This window comes from Palaemon carinicauda, chromosome 38 (genome assembly GCF_036898095.1).
Source record: "Palaemon carinicauda isolate YSFRI2023 chromosome 38, ASM3689809v2, whole genome shotgun sequence".
Lineage (NCBI taxonomy): Eukaryota > Metazoa > Arthropoda > Malacostraca > Decapoda > Palaemonidae > Palaemon > Palaemon carinicauda.
The window spans coordinates 51,244,830-51,269,829 of NC_090762.1; the positions used below are offsets into that span (position 1 = coordinate 51,244,830).

Sequence of the window (25,000 nt, forward strand, 5' to 3'; positions counted from 1 at the left end):
ATGTGCCTAAAGTTTAATTAGGGTTATTTACCAAGTGATTATTATTATCATTATTGGGAGTCAAAAATCCACAATTGCATATGTTGTATATTTATATAAAAAATGCAGCTCTCGCACTTTTTCCAAAGTGCCGCTTCAGCTGAAGAATAAAAAAGTTTCACAATGAAAGAAAAGGATATGCTTATACTTGCAAAATATGAAGGAAATCCTTCTACTTGTATTCAAAAACATTTCAAGCATAGCTTCTACTTTTAGAGCAAAAGCATATCCTTATAATCACATAAAAGTAAATGGTTATACATAAAGAAGACCCTTTACTTCATATAAAGAGAATATGCTTCGAAAAAGCTGAGTCTGGTCAGTAGCAGACTGCAGTTCGAAGTGAAAGGTTGTTCTGTCCGATTCTCAGCACGATGGCAGATTTTGTGGATGTGAGGCATGTTAAACAATACATGCCCCGTTTACCCACACTTGATCGTGATTTCAAGATGTTATTCCGTTTTGAAGAACAAAATGTACAGTGGCTTGCGGACAGATATCTTGTCCACACCTGGAATCTCGATGAAATATCAAGGTTAAACCATAACTTGGTGATATGCATTTTACATTTGCATTTGCATGTATAAACAGTTGGGGGAATACGAAGGCTGCTGTATTTAGGGATGTATGTATGTACAAACAGTATATATGTATGTATGTATGTATGTATGTATATATATATATATATATGTGTGTGTGTGTGTGTGTACAGTACATGCAAATATACTGTATTCATATAATATATAAATATAGTTTTTATATATATATATATATTTATATATACATATATATTATATATATATATATGTATGTGTATATATATATATATATATATATATATATATATATATATATATATATTATGTATGTATATATTATATATATGTATATGTATGTATATATATATATATATATATATATATATATTATGTATGTATATATTATATATATGTATATGTATGTATATATATGTCTGTGTATGTATATGTATATATATACATCGTATAAATATACATATATACACAGAATATTCATTTACTGCAAAAGCTTATATACATGCATGTATATACACAAATATAAACTATATATATATATATATATATATATATATATATATATATATATATATATATACAGTATATATATATATATATATATATATATATATATATATATATATCAATTCGTACCAGAAATAGATTGTTCTAAATCCCAAACTTGAAATAATTTAGCTGAAATCAACTGTTTCAATTCGGTTTGCTTTAAACCTCAAATACCCTTCGCCCTTCATCCGGGTATCCTAAAGTTTCCTTCAAACTGCAAAGTTGAGCGTTTAGCGTTTTCGAAACTTTTCAACTCAAATCCATAAATCAAATCACGTAGTTTATTATTATTATTATTATTATTATTATTATTATTATTATTATTATTATTATTATTATTATTATTATTGATGTTGTTGTTGTTGATATAAAACAAGAATGGAATTTTTCGCGAGTCCTAAAAGAATTCGGAAGAAAATCTTCTCGGATTTCCAAATGGCTTCAGAAGAAATAGCCATAGACTTAGCATGGAATTCTGAATGCCTCCAGAACGGAATCTCAGAACGGTATCAGAAGAAAACTTTCCCGGATTTCCAAATGGCTTTAGAAAAAATAGCCACAGACTTAGCATGGAATTCTGAATGCCTCCAGAACGGAATCTCAGAACGGTTTCGGAAGAAAACTTTCCCGAATTTCCAAAAGTCTTCAAAGGACATAGCCGTATACTTAACATGGATTTCTGAATGACTCCAGAACTGAAATTTCCAGGAGCAGTCCTGAACAACTCCTCCACGAGCTTCAAATGACTTCTGAAGACCTGATCTTCATTTTTTCAAACGTAGCCTGCAACACCTCACATGATCTGTATGTAGCTGGCGAAATCTAACCAAGAAATTGCGCGTCAATAGGAGTAAGAAGAAATGAGCTGATGACTGGGAGAAGGATTTCGCTCAACTCACAGAGATCGCGTTCTGGCGGAATAGGAAGCTGCCGGTAAGAATTATGTGTTACGTCTTCGGAACACCATCAACTACAGATGGTTTTGGTTGCTGCCGAAGTTGCCGATCGTTCGTTTTATATCGCCCGACCTATAGAAAGACACGGGATCTTCCGTTGGCAGCTGAGCTTTGAAGATCATAATGTATGTGCCTTGAAGGATCCTTTGCTTGGGATTTGCGACGATGTCTTATTAAAGGAGACTCTTGGAAAAAGTACGAGGCTTTGTATCGGTGCAAAAACGGATTGCGGGGAATGAGGATGGAGGCAGAATGGTTCGACCGAGCGGTGAGTGACGTGTAGTTCTTCAACAGGATTGTCCCAAAATTCGCTATTGAAGTAAGGACATATCCACACGACATTGGTAAATATATCATGTTGCTCGTCATTTACTTTGGCATGATAGTGTATGCGGAGAAATCGATAGTATTCCTCTCTTTACTCAATGCCCAGATAGGTAAAGAATAAATGCCTTCGATTTCCCTGAGGAATCTGACGAAGTGAGGACTCACGGCACTGAAATCTCTTTTGAAATCTAGAAGGACACTGACGAACTAAGGAAAAGAGACAATGAAATCTCGAAAGAAACAGATAATCTAATGAAAGAAGATCTTGAAAACTAGAAGACAGGAGAGAACAGCGAAGAGGAGCCTCTAATGCCAGAGGTAAGACACCTAAAAATAGAGAGCCTCTAATTTTAGAAGTAAGGCACCTCAAAATATAGATCGAATACCCTCTAATGCTAAAAGTATGGAACCTAGAAATATATGTCAAAAAACTTCTAATGCTAGAAGTGTGGGAGCTAAAGAGAGAGGTCAAAGAACTTCTGATGTTAGAGGTGTGGGAGCTATAAAGAGAGGTCAAAGAACTTCTAATGCTTGAGGTAAGGGAGCTGAAAAGAGGTAAAAAAACTTCTAATGCTAGAGGAGTGGGATCTAAAAAGAAGTCAAAGAACTTCTAAAGTTAGAGGTGTGGGAGCTAAAAAGAGGCCAAAGAACTTCTAATGCTAGAGGTGTGGAAGCTTAAAAGAAGTAAAAAAACTTCTAATGCTAGAGGTGTGGGAGCTAAAAAGAGGTCAAAGAACTTCTAATGCAAGGGATGTGGGAGCTAAAAAGAGGTCAAAGAACTTCTAATGCAAGAGGTGGGGGAGCTAAAAAGAGGTCAAAGAACTTCTAATGCAAGAGATGTGGGAGCTAAAAAGAGGTCAAAGAACTTCTAATGCAAGGGGTGTGGTAGCTAAAAAGAGGTCAAAGAACTTCTAATGCTAGAGATGTGGGATCTAAAAAGAGGTCAAAGAACTTCTAATGCTAGAGGTGTGGGAGCTAAAAAGAGGTCAAAGAACTTCTAATGCTAGAGGTGTAGGAGCTAAAAACAGGTCAAAGAACCTCTAATGCTAGAGGTGTGGGAGCTAAAAAGAGGTCAAAGAACTTCTAATGCAAGGGGTGTGGGAGCTAAAAAGAGGTCAAAGATCTTCTAATGCAAGGGGTGTGGGAGCTAAAAAGAGGTCAAAGAACTTCTAATGCAAGGGGTGTGGGAGCTACAAAGAGGTCAAAGAACTTCTAATGCAAGGGGTATGGGAGCTAAAAAGAGATAAAAGAACTTCTAATGCAAGGGGTGGGAGAGCTAAAAAGAGGTCAAAGAACTTCTAATGCAAGGGGTGTGGGAGCTAAAAAGAGGTCAAAGAACTTTAATGCAAGGGGTGTGGGAACTAAAAAGAGGTAAAAAAACTTCTATTGCAAGGGGTGTGGGAGCTAAAAAGAGGTCAAAGAACTTCTAATGCAAGGGGTGTGGGAGCTAAAAAGAGGTCAAAGATCTTCTAATGCAATGGGTGGGGGAACTAAAAAGAAGTCAAAGATCTTCTAATGCAAGGGGTGTGGGAGCTAAAAAGAGGTCAAAGAACTTCTAATGCAAGGGGTGGGGGAGCTAAAAATAGGTCAAAGAACTTCTAACGCAAGGGGTGTGGGAGCTAAAAAGAGGTCAAAGAACTTCTAATGCAAGGGGTGTGGGAGCTAAAAGGAGGTCAAAGAACTTCTAATGCAAGGGGTGTGGGAGCTAAAAAGAGGTCAAAGAACTTCTAATGCAAGGGGTGTGGGAGCTAAAAAGAGGTCAAAGAACTTCTAATGCTAGGGGTGTGGGAGCTAAAAAGAGGTCAAAGAACTTCTAATGCAAGGGGTGTGGGAGCTAAAAAGAGGTCAAAGAACTTCTAATGCAAGAGATGTGGGAGCTAAAAAGAGGTCAAAGAACTTCTAATGCAAGGGGTGGGGGAGCTAAAAAGAGGTCAAAGAACTTCTAATGCAAGGGGTGGGGGAGCTAAAAAGAGGTCAAAGAACTTCTAATGCAAGGGGTGGGGGAGCTAAAAAGAGGTCAAAGAACTTCTAATGCAAGGGGTGGGGGATAGATGCTGCCAGCGAGGCGTTGGGGAAGGCGCGGCGGCGTCTGTGTTCTTTCTGATGCGTAAACTTAATTAAATACAAGTAAAAACAGGGCATTAAAAAATATGTATTATAAATACTAAACTCTTTCTTATTTTGACAGCACAAATGAAATCTTACAAGTTCCAACATGTAACTAAGCGTTCCCGAAACACGAGTCAACCTTTTACTTCTGCTTGGAGGATATCCTCGCAAGTAAAAGGTAATCATTATGAATATGGAAAGAATGATTTGCTTATACTTCTACCTTTTGCTTCAGAGAATTACCTTGTACTTCTACCTTATGCTTACAAGGATATCCTTCATTTTTATGAATACCTCCCATTGTTTCAAAGGTAAACTAAATAAATAAATGACAATTACAGGATAAAAGTAGTTAAACTAAAGTAGTAGTTGAAGCTAAAACATTATATTAAAAGGAAATGGCAGTTCTATAACAGACACGGCATGGTGTTTTATTCAAGTTATTATCATTACTATTAGTACTTATTATGATCCAACCCTATTGGGAAAAGGAGGATGCTATAAAGCCAATGGCTCCAACAGGGGAAAATAGCCCAGTGAGAAAATGAAATAAGGATAGAGATAGAATAGTGTGCCTGAGTATACCTACAAGTAAAGAGTACTCTAACTTAAGAGAGTGGAAGAGCGCGGCACAGACACCATGGCACTACCCGAGACTAGAGAACAGTTATCTTATTTTGGGGTGTTCGACTCCAATATTAATAGAATTATTATTATTATTATTGTTGTTGTTGTTGTTGTTGTTGAATGTTATGGCTGCATCATTAGCATTGATCTAGTACAAAATTTGATTTTGTTTTTCTCTCTGTGCCTCATTCCCAATAATAGGAGACCCAATTGTAATATAACGAGATTGCCTGACTCTTCTGACCAAACACAGGCTTTTGCAATCGTGCAGGTCATAATGCAGTAACATTTAAGGGGTTCGTTTCTGTCGGCCATTGCAGACGGTGAAAAGGCTACTGTGAAGTCACGGCGGCGATGAGCGCTGATTGGTTGACAATCTATTGAAAAAAAACAAGTATTCGGCGCTGAAAATCCCATATGTCTGGTTTCTCTGGTCAGCATATAGAGTGGCTGTATTTACAGGGTGCTTCTAATGCTCTCAAAGAGCTGAATCTTCCTCATAGTTGAGCAGATAACAGCAAATTTTCATGAGAATTCCTTTGGGGAAACTATTACCAAAATTGGCACACATTCACCTTGGGATTGATCTATTGATAAAAATCTATTATCGACCAGAAAATTTCAGATGGCTGCCATTTTTTCACGATGAATGTCATTGAATATACATAAATGTTGCATTTTGTCAAGGAAATCACAAAGACTTGCCCTATTTGAATAATCTTGTGGTCAAATCATACATTAATCACTTTGTAGAATCCGAATTTAGAACCACGGACTTACTTATTGGTTTCCTTGCACCATCAGACCAGATATCAATGTACAACCAGGGCGCACTGCATGGCACCACTGCTGTGAAACTCAGCCTAGGTTTCAGTATCAGCTGAATAATATTCAGCATACCTAAATCATTAGTTTGGTGTCCCAAATGCAGCCTAACATATCAGTTAGCTACTGTAGATTACATGTACTGTAGATCAACATGAATGTTTAGTTAGACAGGCACACCTGAATTGAGAGGATGTGTCAGTGGCGGAGAGCCGATCGAAATTTAATTTGGTTTTACATTGCTTTGCATGAAGTTACCTGGATAGTGTGCACATCACACAGGACTAATATCGCACGATTGATTGGCCTATTCCTGAACCTAGTCATATCCCTTACTTTATTGTGCACGATTGTGATCAAGGTGGTAAAAAGGATAAACTCTCGGCTTTGATTCACTGAATACAGATGATTATCATACTCTGACACATTGAATACCATTCACCAAACTGGTAAATACAGGACTGTCTAAATCCCAAACTGACTTTAGCAAGTGTTGTCTTTGACAGAAGAAGAGTGAAAACTCTAATTCACTACGTACACAACAACAACAAAACTATGACGGTCGCACTATGATTGTGACTAATATTTACCTCTTTCATGTATTTAATGAGACGCCTATTTTAGTGGATCCAGCCAAACTTGATGATGTTGGTGGCACTGAAGAAACTCTGTACACATAATGCTAGAGCAGAGAATGTGACTTGTCTCGACTTTGAGTTCTTCCAACGTGAGGACCAGTCACACCCTGCTGCCCTCAATGATGGTAGAAAACTTCACAGCTGTATTAAACTCCATTTTGGTACTAATCTTGACAGACAAATTACAACCCCTGAGCCTGAGCCAGATGCTGACACTATCATCATTGACTGTGCAACAATGACGAACAGTTTGCCCCCAAATAGTTCAAAGACGTTCAAAGAATATGTAATGCTCGATATCCTTCTTACAGTACAATCATGCTTTACTAAGTACAAGAGAACAGACATCCTGTTTGATGTCTACTGGCCATCTAGTCTGAAAACCGAAACGAGATCAAACTTCAAAGCTCGGATGCAAGGTGACAAGAGAAGTCAAAACTCCTTTAAACTGGCGAAATTTCCTGAGAAAATATGACAACACAGCCAAGCTTTTCAAATTTCTGGCTAAGATGGTGTGTATGGCCACACCAAATGTTGTCATTGTGAACAAGGAAGAGAATGCTGTCATCAACTGCACTATTAATTTGGCTAGGCTGACACCATGCGGTCATGAAGAAGCTGACATGTGGATCTTTGTACATGACAGGCAAGTAACATATGCAGGCAGGAAACTCATCATGGTCAATGTCAGCGACACAGATATTGTGTTATGCACGCGATTCCGAAGCTAGGTCTGCAGCAGTTGTGGGTTACCTTTGGCTGATGACAGAACCTGAGGAGGGTCCTAGTACATACCCTGTATTGCACTCTTTTTAGAAAAGAGAAAAGGGATGCTCTCCTTCCAACCATTCACTAGCTGCAATACGGATTCAGTGTTCAGCGACACGGAACAGATTGCTTGGCAAACCTGGGATGTTTGTGATGAGGCTTCCAATGTCGTGAGCAAGCTCGGCCAATACCAAATGACAATAGATCATAAAGATTTGGAGACCTTGGAGAAATTTGTGGTCATGATGTACGACAGACCCAGCACACCTGAAGTTGTTGAAGATGTGAGGTTGGACATAATTGCTCAAAAGCAGGGGCCATATGAAGCCATTCATCCAAACTAAGCAGTGCTGAAGCTGCATGTGAAGTACGCAGCCTACCATATATGCTGCATCTGAAATTAGTCAACAGTTCATTAACCAGAAATACCGACTCTATCAACTGAAGCTGTACCATGAGAGACAATCTATGGCTTATTGTATGGATAGCGCTGTGAACCATTAGTATTATTATCGCACTAGCTAAGTTGGAAAAGCAGAATTCTATAAGCTCAAAGGTTCTGCCGGTGACAATAGCCCAGTAAGAACAGGAATATGGAAATAAACTATATATGAAGTAATGAATGAAAATTATAGAATATTTCAAGATCGGTAAAAACATTAAAATAGATATATTATGTATAAACTGTTAAGAGAGATTTATGTCCACCTGTTCAAAATAAAAACACTCGTAGCAAGTTGAACTTCTGAAGCGCTACTGATTCAACTGCCTGATTAGGAAGATCATTCCACAATCTGGCCACCGCTGGAATAAAACTTCTACAATACTGTATAGTGTTGAGCCTTATGATGGAGAAGACAAGGATGTTAGAATGGTATAGACTGAGAAGATCTGAGGGCAAGGGATGGTCAGAATTATGCAGAGTTGCCAGTAGCTGAACAAGTGTGGGTGCAAGTTGGAATGCCGCAGTCGATGCAAATAATACTGTTTTGGTCTGACCTGCACAACACTGTGCAACTGAATATGTGAGGCTTAGAAGCACTTTAGTATACTTATCCAGACTGCAAGACAACATGTGGCAAATAAATATAGGCCTACTGCCTATAAACCCAGTAATATACTGGAATGCTGGGGCCTATGTGGGTACTATTTACCCTAATTATGATTCCGAGAGTTATATCATGGTACAAGGAAGCTAGTAGTATGGAGGTACATAGTTCCATATTCGGATTCTATATCACGAGGAATGTGTGATTTGCAGGGAAGACCATTCCAATAAGACAAGGCTTTTTGAATTTCTTGCAGAATGCAACACAGTATTTCTGTGTACTCAATGGCAGCCATCTTGAATTTTTAGGTGGCAAATGATTTATAAAAAAGAGCATTCCACAAGAAATGTGAGTGCCAATTTTGGTGCTTACTTCCATAATTAAAAGATTGCTATAGTTATCTGCTATACCATCAATGAAGTTCTCTACAGTCTGCACTTATGATAGTCTCCTGCAGTAGCAATGTTGGGATTTCTCCTGATGATTTTCGGGAGTAACACAGGCGAGGGTCGTTGTCTATTATTTCCGTTTTCACAACCAAGAGCTTCCATGAGATTTTGGTGTTGCGCACGTGTCATGTTCTTTTTAGTAACTACTTGCATTTGTCATGATAGGCATTTGAATAGGTGTGCAGTGGTCATGCCAATATATTCACAGGGGCATTCATAGACTGCTGTCATGAAATGCGCGGAAAATACAGGTATGACATCACTGAAAGACTACCTCCTTAGGAGGTATATAACTAATATATTTTATCACACAGTCACACTCTTTCTTGATATTATTGTTTGTTTGATATTTTCGTAATTAATTCCATATAGTTGTCTGTAATCTGTGGTTATTTTATGTTTATGATATAGATTCATGAAAATTCGAACGTGGTATTTCGGTCCGTTTCCTTTATGTAATTTGAGTTACAAGATATCTTACAATTTTCACACTGCAAATGCATAGTTACAAGGGAAGCCCACAGGTTCAGTATTATTTGGACTACTAATGAATAAATTTGTATTGGTAAATAGGTATGATTACTTAAACTGTACTCTTTGTGAACACTGATACTTGTATGATTGGTAAAGAGACACAAGACACAGAGACCTGATAAACCATAAAGGAAGCTCTCTTCAGATTGGTTTCACAAGTTTTGTTCCCACTTCGAGCGCCAACCTGTCACAAAATTATATTGACTTTTTTTGCCCCTTTTTTTTTGGTGGGAAACATTTTACTGAACTCATCTTAACACAAAACTATACAAAATAGGACTTCACAACATTTATTTTCATATAGCTGAATACATTTCCTTCCCATTATGTTATCTAGTAGAATTTTCATAAACGTGAATGTAAATTACACTATATGAGTCTGAAGTTCGTAGAAATGGTGGTCACAAATTACAAACTGTGACGCTCAAAGGGTTAATTATCATGAATATCTTATAATAAGGTAAAGCAACATGTTATCCTATTACCGCTATACTGTGCATGTAATGGCACTTATGTCAGTATAAGTGTCTTCTCCAGACTAACCTGTTAGCCTGTCTTTCATAATGGGAATTTTATTAAGAGTAGCCTTATGCTGAAGCAAGTCAACAGACTCCTGAAGGATTTTTGGAACTGCGATATGAGCTATTGTTAATTATTTTTATCTCCTGAAGGATTTTTGGAACTGCGATATCAGCTATTGTTAATGATTTTTATCTCTTGAAGGATTTTTGGAACTGCGATATGAGCTATTGTTAATTATTTTTATCTCCTGAAGGATTTTAGGAACTGCGATATGAGCTATTGTTAATTATTTTTATCTCCTGAAGGATTTTTGGAACTGCGATATGAGCTATTGTTAATGATTTTTATCTACATATATGTAATTTTGTCTCTTGAGTATTTTCAATTTATACAGTGTTGCCCATTTATTGGGATGCTTTTTAAGAGATCTGAAACATTTAGATTTTTCTATGCATATCATAAGTTTTCATATTATTTTGATTAACTGAAAATGTGAATAATCCTGTTATTTACTCTACTTCTACTATATTCTAAAATCAATAAAGGTCTCTTAGTGTCAACATTGAGTCACAGAAAGAAAGAATATAGTAAGAAAAATACAGAAAAAAATGTCCAAGATCAATTCTACTGATGCTGCCAACCTTCTTACTACAACATTATTATTATTGTCATCAGTTACACAAAATAATAACCATTAATAATAATTAATATTAGTTACACAAAAAAGTAATGAAAATCTTGAGAATCTAAGAAAAATGCCTAACTGCATAATGATAATCAACCATATTCGGTGGCAAAAATTCTGAGTTAGTATAGTCTACCATATCACACGCCTGCAATCGATATTCAATTTTCTTTTAAAGAAAAGTTTCTCCGTAACAGAAAACGGAACCTTTAAAATGGATGGGCTACTCAATGATCTTTGCCGCGTTCTTCATTTCTACTTCCCTCAGCCCGCTATTATTGTCATGCCGATTCACTCAGGCAATACTTCGATTTTAACCGAGCACTATTTACTTTTAGAATTTATTCACACAACGATATAAATTGGCTGTGAAGTTACAGTTAGGTTAAAAGGTTACACTATTAAACCATTCACGCATTATTTCCGTTTCATCAAAGGCACTAAATAAACGCAATTTTCTTTTATATTATTTGAATATTATTGGAAGTATCATTTGCAATAAGTAATTCCACCTACTAGCCTGATTAGGAATGCTTCATAATAACTGAAAATTATAGGAATTAAATTTTGAACAGATTGAATTTTCAGTAAGTTGAAAACACAGACAATTTAAGTAAATAGTTGTGTTAAATGTATATAAGGGAAGATTATTCAAAGCAAACTTTGATGTACTATACCAAGGGAAATAACTCCCACATATAGTAAATTATTTAAATAACGAGACTCTTTTTAAACATAGGGAAATGGAAGTTAGGGGACTGTTTATCAATAATGCTATTATTTTTTTGTTTTTACAAATATGTTGCACAGGTTAGTCATTGATGAAAATTGTAGTCTATTGCAATGTAATAATTAGTCATGAGCAGGGTAGCATTCTTAGCCCTCTAATCTTCCTAATAAATTCAGGTAATATATGGCTTTGCCTTGAAAACAAGATTGTTGCTTATGATGCTACTACTCTCTTTACATCAATTACATCTGAGTGAGTATAAGCCTGCAATTGATGAGTCTCTTAACGGAGACTTGGTTAATATTACTGAATATTGCATGCACACACACACGCGCTCGCACACACACACACAATGTATATATATATATATATATATATATATATATATATATATATATATATATATATATATAAAAATGCAGATATAAAATATTTAACATGGTCTGCCCGTGTAAGTTCTAAAAAAATATTTGAATAAAGTGAATCAAAATTACTAAATGAAAAACTAATATTATTCCGAGTTTATCATCCACTGCATCTAATACTGCATTAAGAAGCTAAGGAATATTAGGACTTAAAGCGCTTTTGCTAACATAAGTCACCTTCTAAAACATAGAAATACAGAACCACATTTCTCTTTGCACACTACACATTGGATGAATGCTATCCACATACATACAAAAGACGCCACTATCTACATAAATCAAAATTCTGACATTAAGGGATTTGAGGAATGGAAGAATTTCTAAGGATATACAAATTCATTGAGAGTCCATAAGTTACAGATTGATACGTAGTATAATTTTATCTTCTTAAAGAGATTCAGCTATATAACTATCACACTATCATTGAAAAGGTGGGGAAGGTGGACGTCTCCGGAATTCTCCCTTGTCAAGTAATATTACCAAGAACTTGACTAAACTATTCTTTATAGAATAACATATAAATGACAAAGCGTGTGATGTACACATTTATTACATTGGATAAAACAGGTGTTATATAGATTTCAATACAAAATTATCTAAAAAATCAAAAGAATGAATACATACATTTCTTGCAGATTTTCTTTTCAGAACCCAATTCAACACATACTGAATAATGACATTTTTAATAAACTATTGAATTTTTAACGCCACCTAGAATTATATTTAAAACAAATTCAAAACCGCATTTGTAAATGTAAAATTAGAAAATGAAATTCTAATTACTTTTCATAGTCATGAAACTGGAAAGAATTCTTACCTTTATTAGAAGTAGTCGAGACTAGAGTCTGGATAGTGGCGGCAGACTGGGCACTCTGAGTCGAGTTATTCCTGGAAAGACCTCTGTGAGACCCACACCGACAGCTGCCCGAGCCTGTATAAGACTCAGACTCCGAGGTGGAGAGCGTCCTTTGGCACCTACGCCGCTGATCATGTCGCATCAGCCGTACTCGCCTGGCGCGCAACAGAGCAGCCAGCTTGTGAGTGCTTCGACGGCCATTGGATCCTTGCTGATGCCTCCGCCTTGGAAGGCTTGGCGATGAGGCAGGGGAGTTCTCCATGAGATCTGCACTGCTATCTCCCATGTCTTGTGATATCTGATGTGATTACAGACACTGGTGGCTGGGAGGTCAAAAGTGCCACATGGAGCACCAGTGCTTAGGATTTGGCTGTCAAAAGTGGCAGCTACGGAGGGCCAAGCAACCCCAGCCATAAGTTACACAAAGACATCGACGACATTTTCAAGTGAATGTATGTGCCCAAGGACTAGGTTTATTTGCTTCGGTCAAACACTGCAACATCAAAGCCTGTCGAATAGAAAAAAACAGGAATTAGACAATATAATCAGTATACCTAATTTCAATATATTTTAATGAACAAACACTGCAACATCAAAGCCTGTCGAATAGAAAGAAAATAGGAATTAGACAATATATTCAGTATAACTAATTTTAATATATTTTTAAAGAATAAATTAATTACAATCATTGATTTTGTACACTGATACCTTCAACACCAAAACTAAAGAAACAGCTAAATATTCATTTAAAGAGATTCGAATCTAGTTCTATATATTTTAGGAACAGTAATTACTTTCGCCAACGAAGTTGGGAGGAGGTTATGTTTCTGCCCCTGTTTGTCTGTTTGTTTGTTTGTAAAAAAAAAAAACTTCCTGGCTACAATTTTGCTCATTTAGAAGTGAAACTTTCAGGGATTATTTTTAATGTTGAAATAACACTGTTTATACACATGCAAGGGCTCGTATATTTCTACAAGCAAGTAAGTTCTATATTCGAAGGCTCACAGTCATATAAAATTTTATGCACTACGAGCCCTTATATAATTTCTATGGAAAATTAACATTAGGCGATAATGATGAATTTAAAGCTATTGGTATATTGTGTTATTGCAAATGTACTCATCTACCTTTTATAACCTGATTAAAAGAAAAAAAGAGTTATATCGAAAGACCTAGCTGAGGAAACCGAAGGTTTGAAACGGAAGGTTTAAAGGTTTAAAGTCCGCTCATGAATGGCAGAGGCAAGGGTCAGTCACATAGCCCTATCAAACACGACAGTGCCCTAAAGACTGGCCATATATAAATAGGATCAGCGACAAAACCCACTCTCTACCCAAGCTAAGACGAAAGAGGGCCAGGAAATGGCTGCTGATGACGCAGCAGATAGACCTACAGGCTCTCCCAAATCCCTCGTCCTTAGATCCCAAGGATGGTAAGTTTGCAGCGACCAAAGAAACTAACGAGTTTGAGAGGGACTCGAACCCCAGTATGGCGTTCACCAGTTAGGGACGTTACTATATATTTTACATGAAGGAAAAAAATAATTGTGAAAATTATTGTGCATTGATTTCTTGAGTAATTATAAGCAAACCAACTAGAGTCATAACAGATTCTAGAATATTTTTGACCAATAACCTTAAATGAAAAGATTGTTCCAAGGTTACTATACATATGACACAAAATTTAATAAATAGCATAAATATTTCGAATATAGCCATTTTTTCTGAAATATGTAATACGTTGTTACTGTTTTTAGAATGATTTATTGTTAACTTATTCTCATCATTTATTTATTTCCTTATTTCCTTTCCTCACTGGGCTATTTTTCCCTATTGGAGCCCTTGGGCTTATAGCATCTTGCTTTTCCAACTAGGGTTGTAGCTTGGCTAATAATAATAATAATAATAATAATAATAATAATAATAATAATAATAATAATAATAATACAATCGTTACAGCATTCTTTTCTGCAGTGCTACTGACTAAACGTAATAACTTCAAACAGAACTGAGTCATTAATTGTTAGTAAGTTTGGTTACCGAAAACAGAAGTAGATATATCATGGAAGTGGAAAAATCTGATTCCTCATACTTACAACTTTTGGAATAATAATAATAATAATAATAATAATAATAATAATAATAATAATAACATTCGTCATAGTAAAAAAATAAAAACTCTTCAGGAAAATTTACGTTCTAACATTGGCTCTGACACTTTCTATATCATTAATGTTGAAGAATTTGGTAATTATGTATGTTTTTCATTTCAAATATATTTCTTCCAACCTAAATAAGTTACACAAGATAAATTCTAGAATAATAATAATAATAATAATAAGAAGAAGAAGAAGAAGAAGAAGAAGAACAACAACAACAACAACAGACAACAACAACATGGAAATGCGATCTCCTAGGGATCCCAAATTACCGAAAAATTTAGCGTGACACGGATATAGAGTAGGCCTAAGGAAAGTAAGTCATACGATGAAGTTGATAGGAGCTCCATATTTACCTGTTTACTACCGCACTTCCTTCATCAACAATCAATACATTTACGAGTTAACGAGAAAATTAGAAATATCATTACTTGTGTCGTTCTTTTCTTTTCAATATTATAAAAATGGATAGTTAAAACAACGAAGAGAACATAAAGTGTTCAAATTTCCCAAGTTTTCAATTAGACGTAAATTTTGTCGGTAAAGTTCCGTTTCTTTCTGTGATATGCAAATTACTTGGTGAACTTTTCTTATTTAGTTTTCTCCTTTATTAAAGCCTTCCCAGAATGCCATTTCTCAGAAAATAGGATTCACCTGTTATCACAAATATTAGAATTTTACTCGAGATATTGCCGCTTGAGTCGTTGGGTCATTTGGCTGGTCAGACAGTACTACATTGGATACTTCTCTGGTTATGGGTAGTTTTTCCTTTGCCTACACATACAACGAATAGTCTGGCCTATTCTTTACACATTATCCTCTTTCGCCATACGCCTGACAACATTGAGATAATGGAAAAATTCTTCTTCACTGAAGGGGTTAATTGTTATACTGTAATTGTTCAGTGGCTACTTTTCACTTGGTAAGGACAGAATAGACTCTGTAGCTAAGCTAAGCAGCTCTTCCAGGACACTCCAAAATCAAACCATTGTGTTCTAGTCTTGGGTAGTGCCATAGCCTCTATACAATGGTCTTCTACTGTTTTGAGTTAGACTTGCTTGGGGGTACACTCAGGCACACTACTCTATCCATTTCCTTTTTTCACTGGGCTATTTTCCTTGTTGGATCCCTTAGGCTTATAGTATCCTGCTTTTCAAACTAGGGTCGTAGCTTATTAAGTGACATGGGTAAGTAACCGAATAAAAAAATATCTGAACTTCAGTGAAATTCTGAAATAACTTACATTTATTTTTTTCACCCATTGCTAACCTTTGTTGGTGTTACTTTTGATAAGCTACCTAATTTTATGTATCCCTCTAAGAATGTACGATACAACTTTTGTATACTTTTGAAAATTTCATCTTACACTAGATTCTCTTGTAATTAAAAAGTCTCTTATCAATAAGGCTGTAATCAATATGTTTACAATCAATGTCGAGAATCCATGTCTCTAACCAAGGTCTCGAATGGCTAAGTCTCGTATCAATAAGTCTCGATCAAATGTCTCGATTCAGTGTCTTTAACCATTAAGTCTCTTATCAGTCTCCAATTAACATGTCTTGAATCAATAAATCTGTAATCAATGAGCCTCTGATAATTAAGTCTTTAATCCGGTTCTAATTAATATATCTAATACTGAAGTCTCTATTCTGTCTATAATCAATAAGTCTTGGATAATTTTATTGAGTTGGGGAAGTGACGTCACTGTAAAAATCTAAAAATCGCTGACCGGTACAAGATGGCTTCTCTCTCTCTCTTCTCTTTTGTGTGTGTGTGTGTGTGTTCGGAGATGATCACGATTCTTATTACAAAGATGATTCACAAACTGGAGACATTTTTATTTTTTAAATGGAAGCCTTTTTTTTTCCAAAAGGCTCCCTTAAATATAGTAGCAATAAAAATCATTTGTTTGGCCTTTTCCCTCCTTTAAAAATTTCGTCAATGTTTCACTCAAAGTTTATAGACATAAACTTCAGAAGATAAGGAACTTTATAGAATCTGGCTTAAAGGTTTAAAGGCCACTCATGGATGGCAGAGGCAAGGGATAGTGAAGCAGGACAATACCCTAGAGACTCAACATAAATAGATATGATCAGCACCTAAGCCCACTCTCCACCCAAGCTAGGACCAAAGAGGGCCGGGCAATGCCTGCTGATGACTCAGAAGATAGACCTATAGGCTCCCCCAAAACCCCCCATCCTTAGCTCACAAGGATGGTAAGGATGCAGCGGCCAAAGAAACTAATGAGTTTGAGCGCGACTCGAACCCCATTATCACATTGGCCACCACAACCTGTTCTTTCAAATTGTCACTGCACATACAAGAGAGATTATTAGCATGTTTTCAAAACTAAATGTATTCTGAAAACATCCAAAAACTCGAACGTTAGACTATTTGGGATTTTTATTGAAAATATAATTGAATTGTCACATAAAATGTGTAGATAAATGGATTGAATAAAGACTATATTCGCTTCAGAGTTCAGGAAGTATGTTAAGAGGTTACGAGGATATGAAAGTCTTAGGAGAGGCGTAGTGGCTACTTTGAGACCTGACAAAGCCTTCTTAGATCAACTGGCAAAAAGTTCTGTTGATATGATGTTTGCCTTCAAACTTCATGAAGGGAAATCTCTTGTGGTCAAATTCAGCCATTGATGTTATTTGATTTGGTGTTAAGAAATTATTTCCCATACTTTAAAAGTTTTATTCAGAATATTAAGAGTACTAGCTCTTGTAGCAAAACCAGATCTTATATTTTGTCTTAAGACATTTTTCATTTGAGTATGTGGTAATTATTAGTTACTTGTTCGGGTGGAGTAATTCAGTGTTGTAAGGATGATAAAACTCACATTAGTTGCTCCAATCAGGCAATTCAGTGCTTAAGACATGTGCCTGCAAGATTTCCAATTGCAGAACAACATTAAAGGCCTTAATAAGATCTCAAGGGTCATAGTATGACAAAGGAAAGATTTTTACGTTCCAGGTTTCTTATGTGGTTCGTCTCTCAGTGGTAGAACACTTAGTTCTGAATCAAAGATACTGATTCTGTTCAAGTTTCAGGCTTTTTATTTCCCTTAAAACAAAGTTTCAAGACGAAGTTTGTTTCAAAAAGTAATTTATTCAATGCAACTTTATCGACCACTAAAGTGAGCTATCATTGCTTTACATATTGTGCAACGTTTCCTGATGAAATAATTGTGGTAAGAAATTTCATGTCCAAATGGATGATCTTGTAGAAGACTAATTATTATTATTATTACTAGCCAAGCTACAACCCTAGTTGGAAAAGCAAGATGCTATAAGCCCAGGGGCTCCAATAGGGAAAAATAGCCCAGTGAGGAAAGGAAATAAGGAAATAAATAAATGATGAGAATAAATTAACAATAAATCATTCTAAAAAAAATAACAGCGTCAAAACAGATATGTCCTATATAAACTATTAACAACGTCAAAAACAGATATGTCATATATAAACTATAAAAAGACTCATGTCAGTCTGGTCAACATAAAAACATTTTCTCCAACTTTGAACTTTTGAAGTTCTACTGATTCAACTACCCAATTAGGAAGATCATTCCACAACTTGGTAACAGCTGGAATAAAACTTCTAAAATACTGGTTGTAACTAGTGTGAACAAATCATACTTATCACATGGAAGCACAGTATATTCTAAACAATCCTACTGTAGTAGCACAGTTCTTGGCAATTATTCATGAAATAGGGAAGGCAAATAGGAGCGGAGACATTATCTACCCCGAAGTCATCGGTACTTGACCTTCAAGTGGATTAGCCAAGTGGTTTAAAATTGAGTTTGAAAGTTTGGGAGGTTGTTTCCATTGCTACATTGAGAGACATTATTATCATTATTATTATTATCATTATTATTATTATTATTATGATTAATATTATTATTATTATTATTATTATTAACTATTAATTATCATCATCGTCATCATCATTATTATTACTATTATTATTATTACTATTATTACTATTATTATTATTATTATTATTATTATCATTATTTATATTGATTATTAATTATCATCATTATTATTATTATTATTATTATTATTATCATTATTATTATTATTATTATTACTATTATTATTATCATTGCTAGATAAGCTACAACCCTAGTTGGAAAAGCAGGAAGCTATAAGCTCAAGGCTCAAACAGGGAAAAATAGCCCAATGAAGAAAGATAACAAGGAAATAAATGAACTACAAGAAAAGTACAGAACAATTAAAAAAAAATATCTCAAGAACAGTAACAACATTAAAATAGATCTTTCATATATATTATAAAATCTTAAAAAAAACTAGAGGAAGAGAAATAAGATATAATAGTGTGCCCGAGTGTACCCTTAAGCAAGAGAACTCATTTAGTGGAGAATGAGATCATTCATCGGATCTGAAGAACACCGTTCATCAAATAATGAAATAGTATAATGTAAAATTGTCCAATATATTATTCATATACTCTTTGAGAAAAAAAATCATTATAAAAACATGACTTTTCTAAGTATTAATCGTCAAACGCTTTACGCAAGTAAAATTTAAAAAATTTCTTAAAAGTGACTTAAATTTACGAATACAGTTTTCTTACCAAATAGGACCTTCATTCCTAAGCTATTAAACTGCAATAAATCATAGAATCTTTTCTCCTTTGTATCAGATAGAATGGCTTTAAGAGGAAGTTATCATAGTGGACGGGCGCATTCAAGCGCGTCCACTTGTTATTAAACGGTTTGTGATATTTGAATAACAATGAGTTCATGGATTAAATGATTTCCTTCCTTCAAAATTGTTCTACCCATCCACTTGAAAGAAAATTACGTGGATATTTGAGAGACAGCTGAGAGATCCCTCACTCCATCTCTCATCTCCCCTATATAATAAAGAGAAAGTGTCTGGATATATATATATATATATATATATATATATATATATATATATATATATGTGTGTGTGTGTATATATATATATATATATATATATATATATATATATATATATATATACATATACTGTATATGTATACATACATATACATATAAAAATATATATATATGTATGTATATATATATATATATATATATATGTTTGTATACATATATATAAATATATATATATATATATATATATATATATACAAACATATATATATATATATATATACATATATATACATACATACATATATATGTATATATATATATATATATATATATATATATATATATATATATATATACAGTCACTCAGCTCTCCCAGACCCTCGGGTCGTGGGGAGAGAAATTAATCATACCCTGGTGAGAGGCATGTGGGTGTAGGCATATCTTTCTAAATATTTAGTCGTCCTCTTTGACGGGTCGCGTACACTCGTTACTATACAATTATTTCAGATGTACTCAGATATGTACAAGTTTGAGCAATTCTACAAATACAGTAAGTTCCACCATAACAACCATTTGTTTTCAAAATGACAAAATTCTTTAATTCACTTTAATTCTTTTTGGGTTCACATTTTGGCAGGATTCTATCAAGATTAAAAGAAAGAAAATCCTCGACTTCCGATGCCAAAAATGAGCTCGACTACAAGAATCAATACCCGAATCTATCAGCGTCGACACGAGATTATCTGTGACCAAGTTTTAGCTGCTAATACCATCAGTAGATGAAGCCATTAAAAAATCAACAATATCTGGAAAATGAACCAATACTATTGAAGTTAATTATAGCTGATAGTTGAAAGAGATGAATGAAAAGAATTCAAAGCTTTCTACATTCTACAGTTTCCGTGTGATGTAATGAAAGTAATTATAAATAATTGCTTACTTTGATGTAAATAGAGATTTCACAGCCAATACCCAATTATAACCTTGACAGAAATATTTGACTGATTTCAGCTGGTTGCATTGATATCAAAATTTAAAACACTAAGGCGAGGCAAATACAAAGTAAAGTTTTCCAATACCAAAAAAGTATAGTAGATCTAAATTTGATTAGTAATGATTTCTTCTTGGGTAATCTGAGTTGCAAGTTATCTTATAATTTGACAAATAAAGATCTTTATAAAACCATAAAAAAAAAACTTGCCATGATATTTAATTGTTCAGTGGCTACTTTCCACTAGGTAAGGGTAGAAGAGATTCTAGCTATGGTAACCAGCTCTTCTAAAAGGACACCCAGAATTCAAACCATTGTTCTCCAGTCTTGAGTAGTGCCATAGCCTCTGTACCATTGTCTTCCATGTCTTGGGTTATAGTTCCTTACTTGAGGAAACACTGAGGCACATTATTCTATCTGTTTCTTTCTTTCCTTTCCTTACTAAGCTGTTTTCCCTGTTGGAACCCTTGGGCTTATAGCATCCTGCTTTTTCAACTAGGGTTGTAGCTTAGATAATAATTATAATAATGATGATGATGATGATGATGATGATGATAACAACAACAATAATAATAATAATAATAATAATAATAATAATAATAATAATAATATTGCTAAATGAAGAACACATTTATGGAGTCAGAAGAAACGAAGCAAGGCTTCCGTATTCATCTCGACGAATGCTAGATTTTGCATCCTACAAAACGATTAATTTAAAATATATATAGGAAAAATACTGTATGATTCCATATTTCATGGTAATGCCTTGCCAAATAATTTCGGCTTTCCACCAATAATATTTTGATATCTTTAAAATACGCACTCATGATTGGCCTTCAGCTGGCCTCGGCCCAAAATCACCGAGATCAGAATGCATAATGCAGAGATTGTCAAAGCAAATGGGTGAACTTTGACTCAGTAGCTTTTAACACTCTAAATGAATCTGAGTAAACTCTTAATATAAAATTACATTATATAAGCATGAAGTAGGAGATGATGTATGGAGTACTGATTTAAGAGCTCAAGATAGGTTTGACTGGCGAAATGTAACCGAGGCCCTTTGCCTCAATAGGCGTAGGATGATGATGATGAAAATTACTAGTAACGCCGACGAGGATAATCTGCAGAGGGATAAAACATTAACTTATTAAAAGTAGCTTTAATCACTTTCCACTATTATTATTATTATTATTATTATTATTATTATTATTATTATTATTATTATTATTATTACTTGCTAAGCTACAACCCTTGTTGAAAAAGCAGGATGCTATAAGACCAGGGGCTTCAACAGGGAAAATATCCCAGTGAGGAAAGGAAAAAAGGAAAATAAAATATTTGAAGAAGAGTGACATTAAAAATAAATATCTCCTATATAAACTATAAAAACATTAACAAAATAAAGAGGAAGAGAAGTAAGATAGAATAGTGTGCTCTAGTGTACCTTCAAGCAAGAGAACTCTACCCCAAGACAGTGGAAGACCATGGTACAGAGGCTATGGTACTACCCAAGACTAGAGAACAACGGTTTGATTTTGGAGTATCCTACTAAAAGAGCTGCTTATCATAGCTAATGAAAAAACGATAGACTTGCAAGCACACACAACGGGTTGTTGTTGTGGCCTGATTGGTAACGTCTCTGCCTGGTGTATGCCAGTCAGGGGGTTCGAGTCCCGCTCAGTCTCGTTAGTACCATTAGTGTCTTCAACCTTACCACCATCCTTGTGACCTAAGGTTGGGGGGTTTTTGGGAGCCTGTAGGTCTATCTGTGGAGTCATCAGCAGCCATTGCCTAGCCGTCACTGGTCCTAGCTTGGGTGGATAAGGGGCTTGGGCACTGATCATTTGATATATGGTCAGTCTCTGGGGCAATGTCCTGCTTGATAGGCAAGGTCACTGTCCCTTGCCTCTGCCATTCATGAGCGGTCTTTAAACCTTTAAACGAATAATAATCATGCTTTTATCCGAGATAGTTACAAAGGCCAACTTTTCAACATCCAGGGACCAGACAGACATAAATCTTAAGAACTGCATTAATACAAACAAGGGAATAAAAGACCCTTACTTTTCTTATCAGTGATTTATGACCGGCAATTACTACGACGAGGCAATTGAAGGCAATAAGTATTCAACTTTATTTAAACGGAAATTATAGATGTAATCAATTTTGAAATGGTCACGAAGTTTATCTCGAAAAGTTTATAAACTATTTTACCTAGAAATGTATATCAAATATATCTAGAATAATATATAAACAATTTTACCTCGAAAAGTTTATAAACTACTTCATCTCGAACATTTTATAGAAAAAAATTACAGCGAAAAGTTTATAAACTATTTTATCTCGGGGAGTTTATAAAATTCGTTTATATCTAAAAGTTTAGACACTATTTATTTCGAAAAGTTTATAAAAACTTTACCTCGATAAGTTTATAAAATATTTTTTCTAGAACATCTTATAAACTATTTTATCTCGAAAAGTTTTTAAAATATTTCATCTCCAAAGATTTATAAACTTCTTTACCTAAATTAGTTCATAAACTATTCTATCTCAAAAAGTTTATTAACTACTTTATCTCCAAAAGTTTACAAACAATTTAATCAAGAACAATTTATAAACAATTTAATCATGAACAATTTATAAACAATTTCATCTCAATCAGTTTTCAAATTCTTCTATCTCAAAATGTTTATAAACTTCTTTATCTCTTTCTTGTTCTGTATGTCTATATACATATCTAATTGTAATCATATATGTACATGTTTACAATATAAACCCAAGGAAAATACAATACAACACAATGCAATTGAAGATACTTTTATATATATATATATATATATATATATATATATACATACATATATATATATATATATATATATATATATATAGAGAGAGAGAGAGAGAGAGAGAGAGAGAGAGAGAGAGAGAGAGAGAGAGAGAGAGAGATAGATAGATATATAAATAATATAAATCTTCAATTATATTTCTAGACAACAAGGATATGTATTATTGAAAATAATAGAAACCGAAGTTGCTTTCGATATAAAATTCTGAACTTCAAAATGGGGAAAATATATGGAAGGTAACTTCTTTCGAAAATAGTGTTTAGATTTCACAATGAAGTGGTGTTAAATAATGGTGATAATTTCATATTTTCTAACACCACAAGTTTTCATGATTCAGAAAAAAAGACTTCAAAAGTAAGTCAAATATTATTATTATTATTATTAAATGCTAAGCTACAACCCTAGTTGGAAAAGCAGGATGTTATATAAGCCCAGGGGCCCCAACAGGGAAAATAGCCCAATGAGGAAAGGAAATAAAGAAAAATAAAATATTTTAAGTGTACGAACATTAAAATAAATATTTCCTATAAAAACTATAAATACTTCAACAAAACAATAGGAAGAGAAACTAGATAGAATTGAGTGCCCGAGTGTACCCTCAAGCAAGAGAACTCTAACCCAAGATAGTGGAAGACCATGGTACAGAGGCTATGGCACTACCCAAGACTAGAGAACAATGGTTTGATTTTGGAGTGTCCTTCTTCTAGAAGCGCTGCTTACCATAGCTGAAGAGTTTCTTCTACCCTTACCAAGAGGAAAGTAGCCACTGAACTATTACAGTGCAGTAGTTAACCCCTTGGGTGAAGAAGAATTGTTTGGCAAACTCAGTGTTGTCAGGTGTATGAGGACAGATGAGAATCTGTAAAGAATAGGTCAGACTATTCGGTGTCTGTGTGGGCAAAGGGAAAGAACCGTAATCTGAGAGAAGGGTAATAGGTAGTACTGTCTGGCCAGTCAAAGGACCCTATAACTCTCTAGTGGTAGTATCCCAATCGACAAGCAAAAAAAAAAAAAAAAAAAAAAAAAAAAAAAAAAAAAAAAAATCTAACTTGAGATCTCATTAGTTAGGTATACTTCTAGCTTATTTTATTGAAAAAAAAATTACTAGTATGGCACCTGAATAGTTATTAGAGTAAAAGTCAAATTCTAATCAAGGATAACATTTTATGATCCTTTGATCAATTGTATATACTATAATCACCATGTTAACCATAAAATACCAATATATTTGTATGACAACGTATGGCCATAAATTATAAAAACAACAAATTACTTAATTAACCTTCAGGATTATTCAACTGCGTGAGTGCCAACATTTCTGCAGATGTGAAGAGTTGAAAATTAAATTTAAATTCAATCGGGTTATTTAGCATTTCCGTTTAAAGGTTTAAAGGTTTAAAGGTCGCTCATGAATGGCAGAGGCAAAGGACAGTGACACTGCCCTAGCAATCAGGACAATG

At 34.5% G+C, this 25,000-nt stretch overlaps 1 protein-coding gene across 1 annotated transcript in view; it reads right to left on the minus strand.

The window, feature by feature from the left end:
* LOC137630623 (monocarboxylate transporter 7-like) overlaps positions 1–25,000 on the minus strand; it is a 446,411-nt gene that overhangs the window by 266,821 nt on the left and 154,590 nt on the right. The window contains exon 2 of the mRNA XM_068362227.1: positions 12,604–13,150. Coding sequence (XP_068218328.1) covers positions 12,604–12,928 — 325 coding nt within the window. The 5' untranslated portion in view covers positions 12,929–13,150. The remainder of the gene's footprint in view (positions 1–12,603; positions 13,151–25,000) is intronic.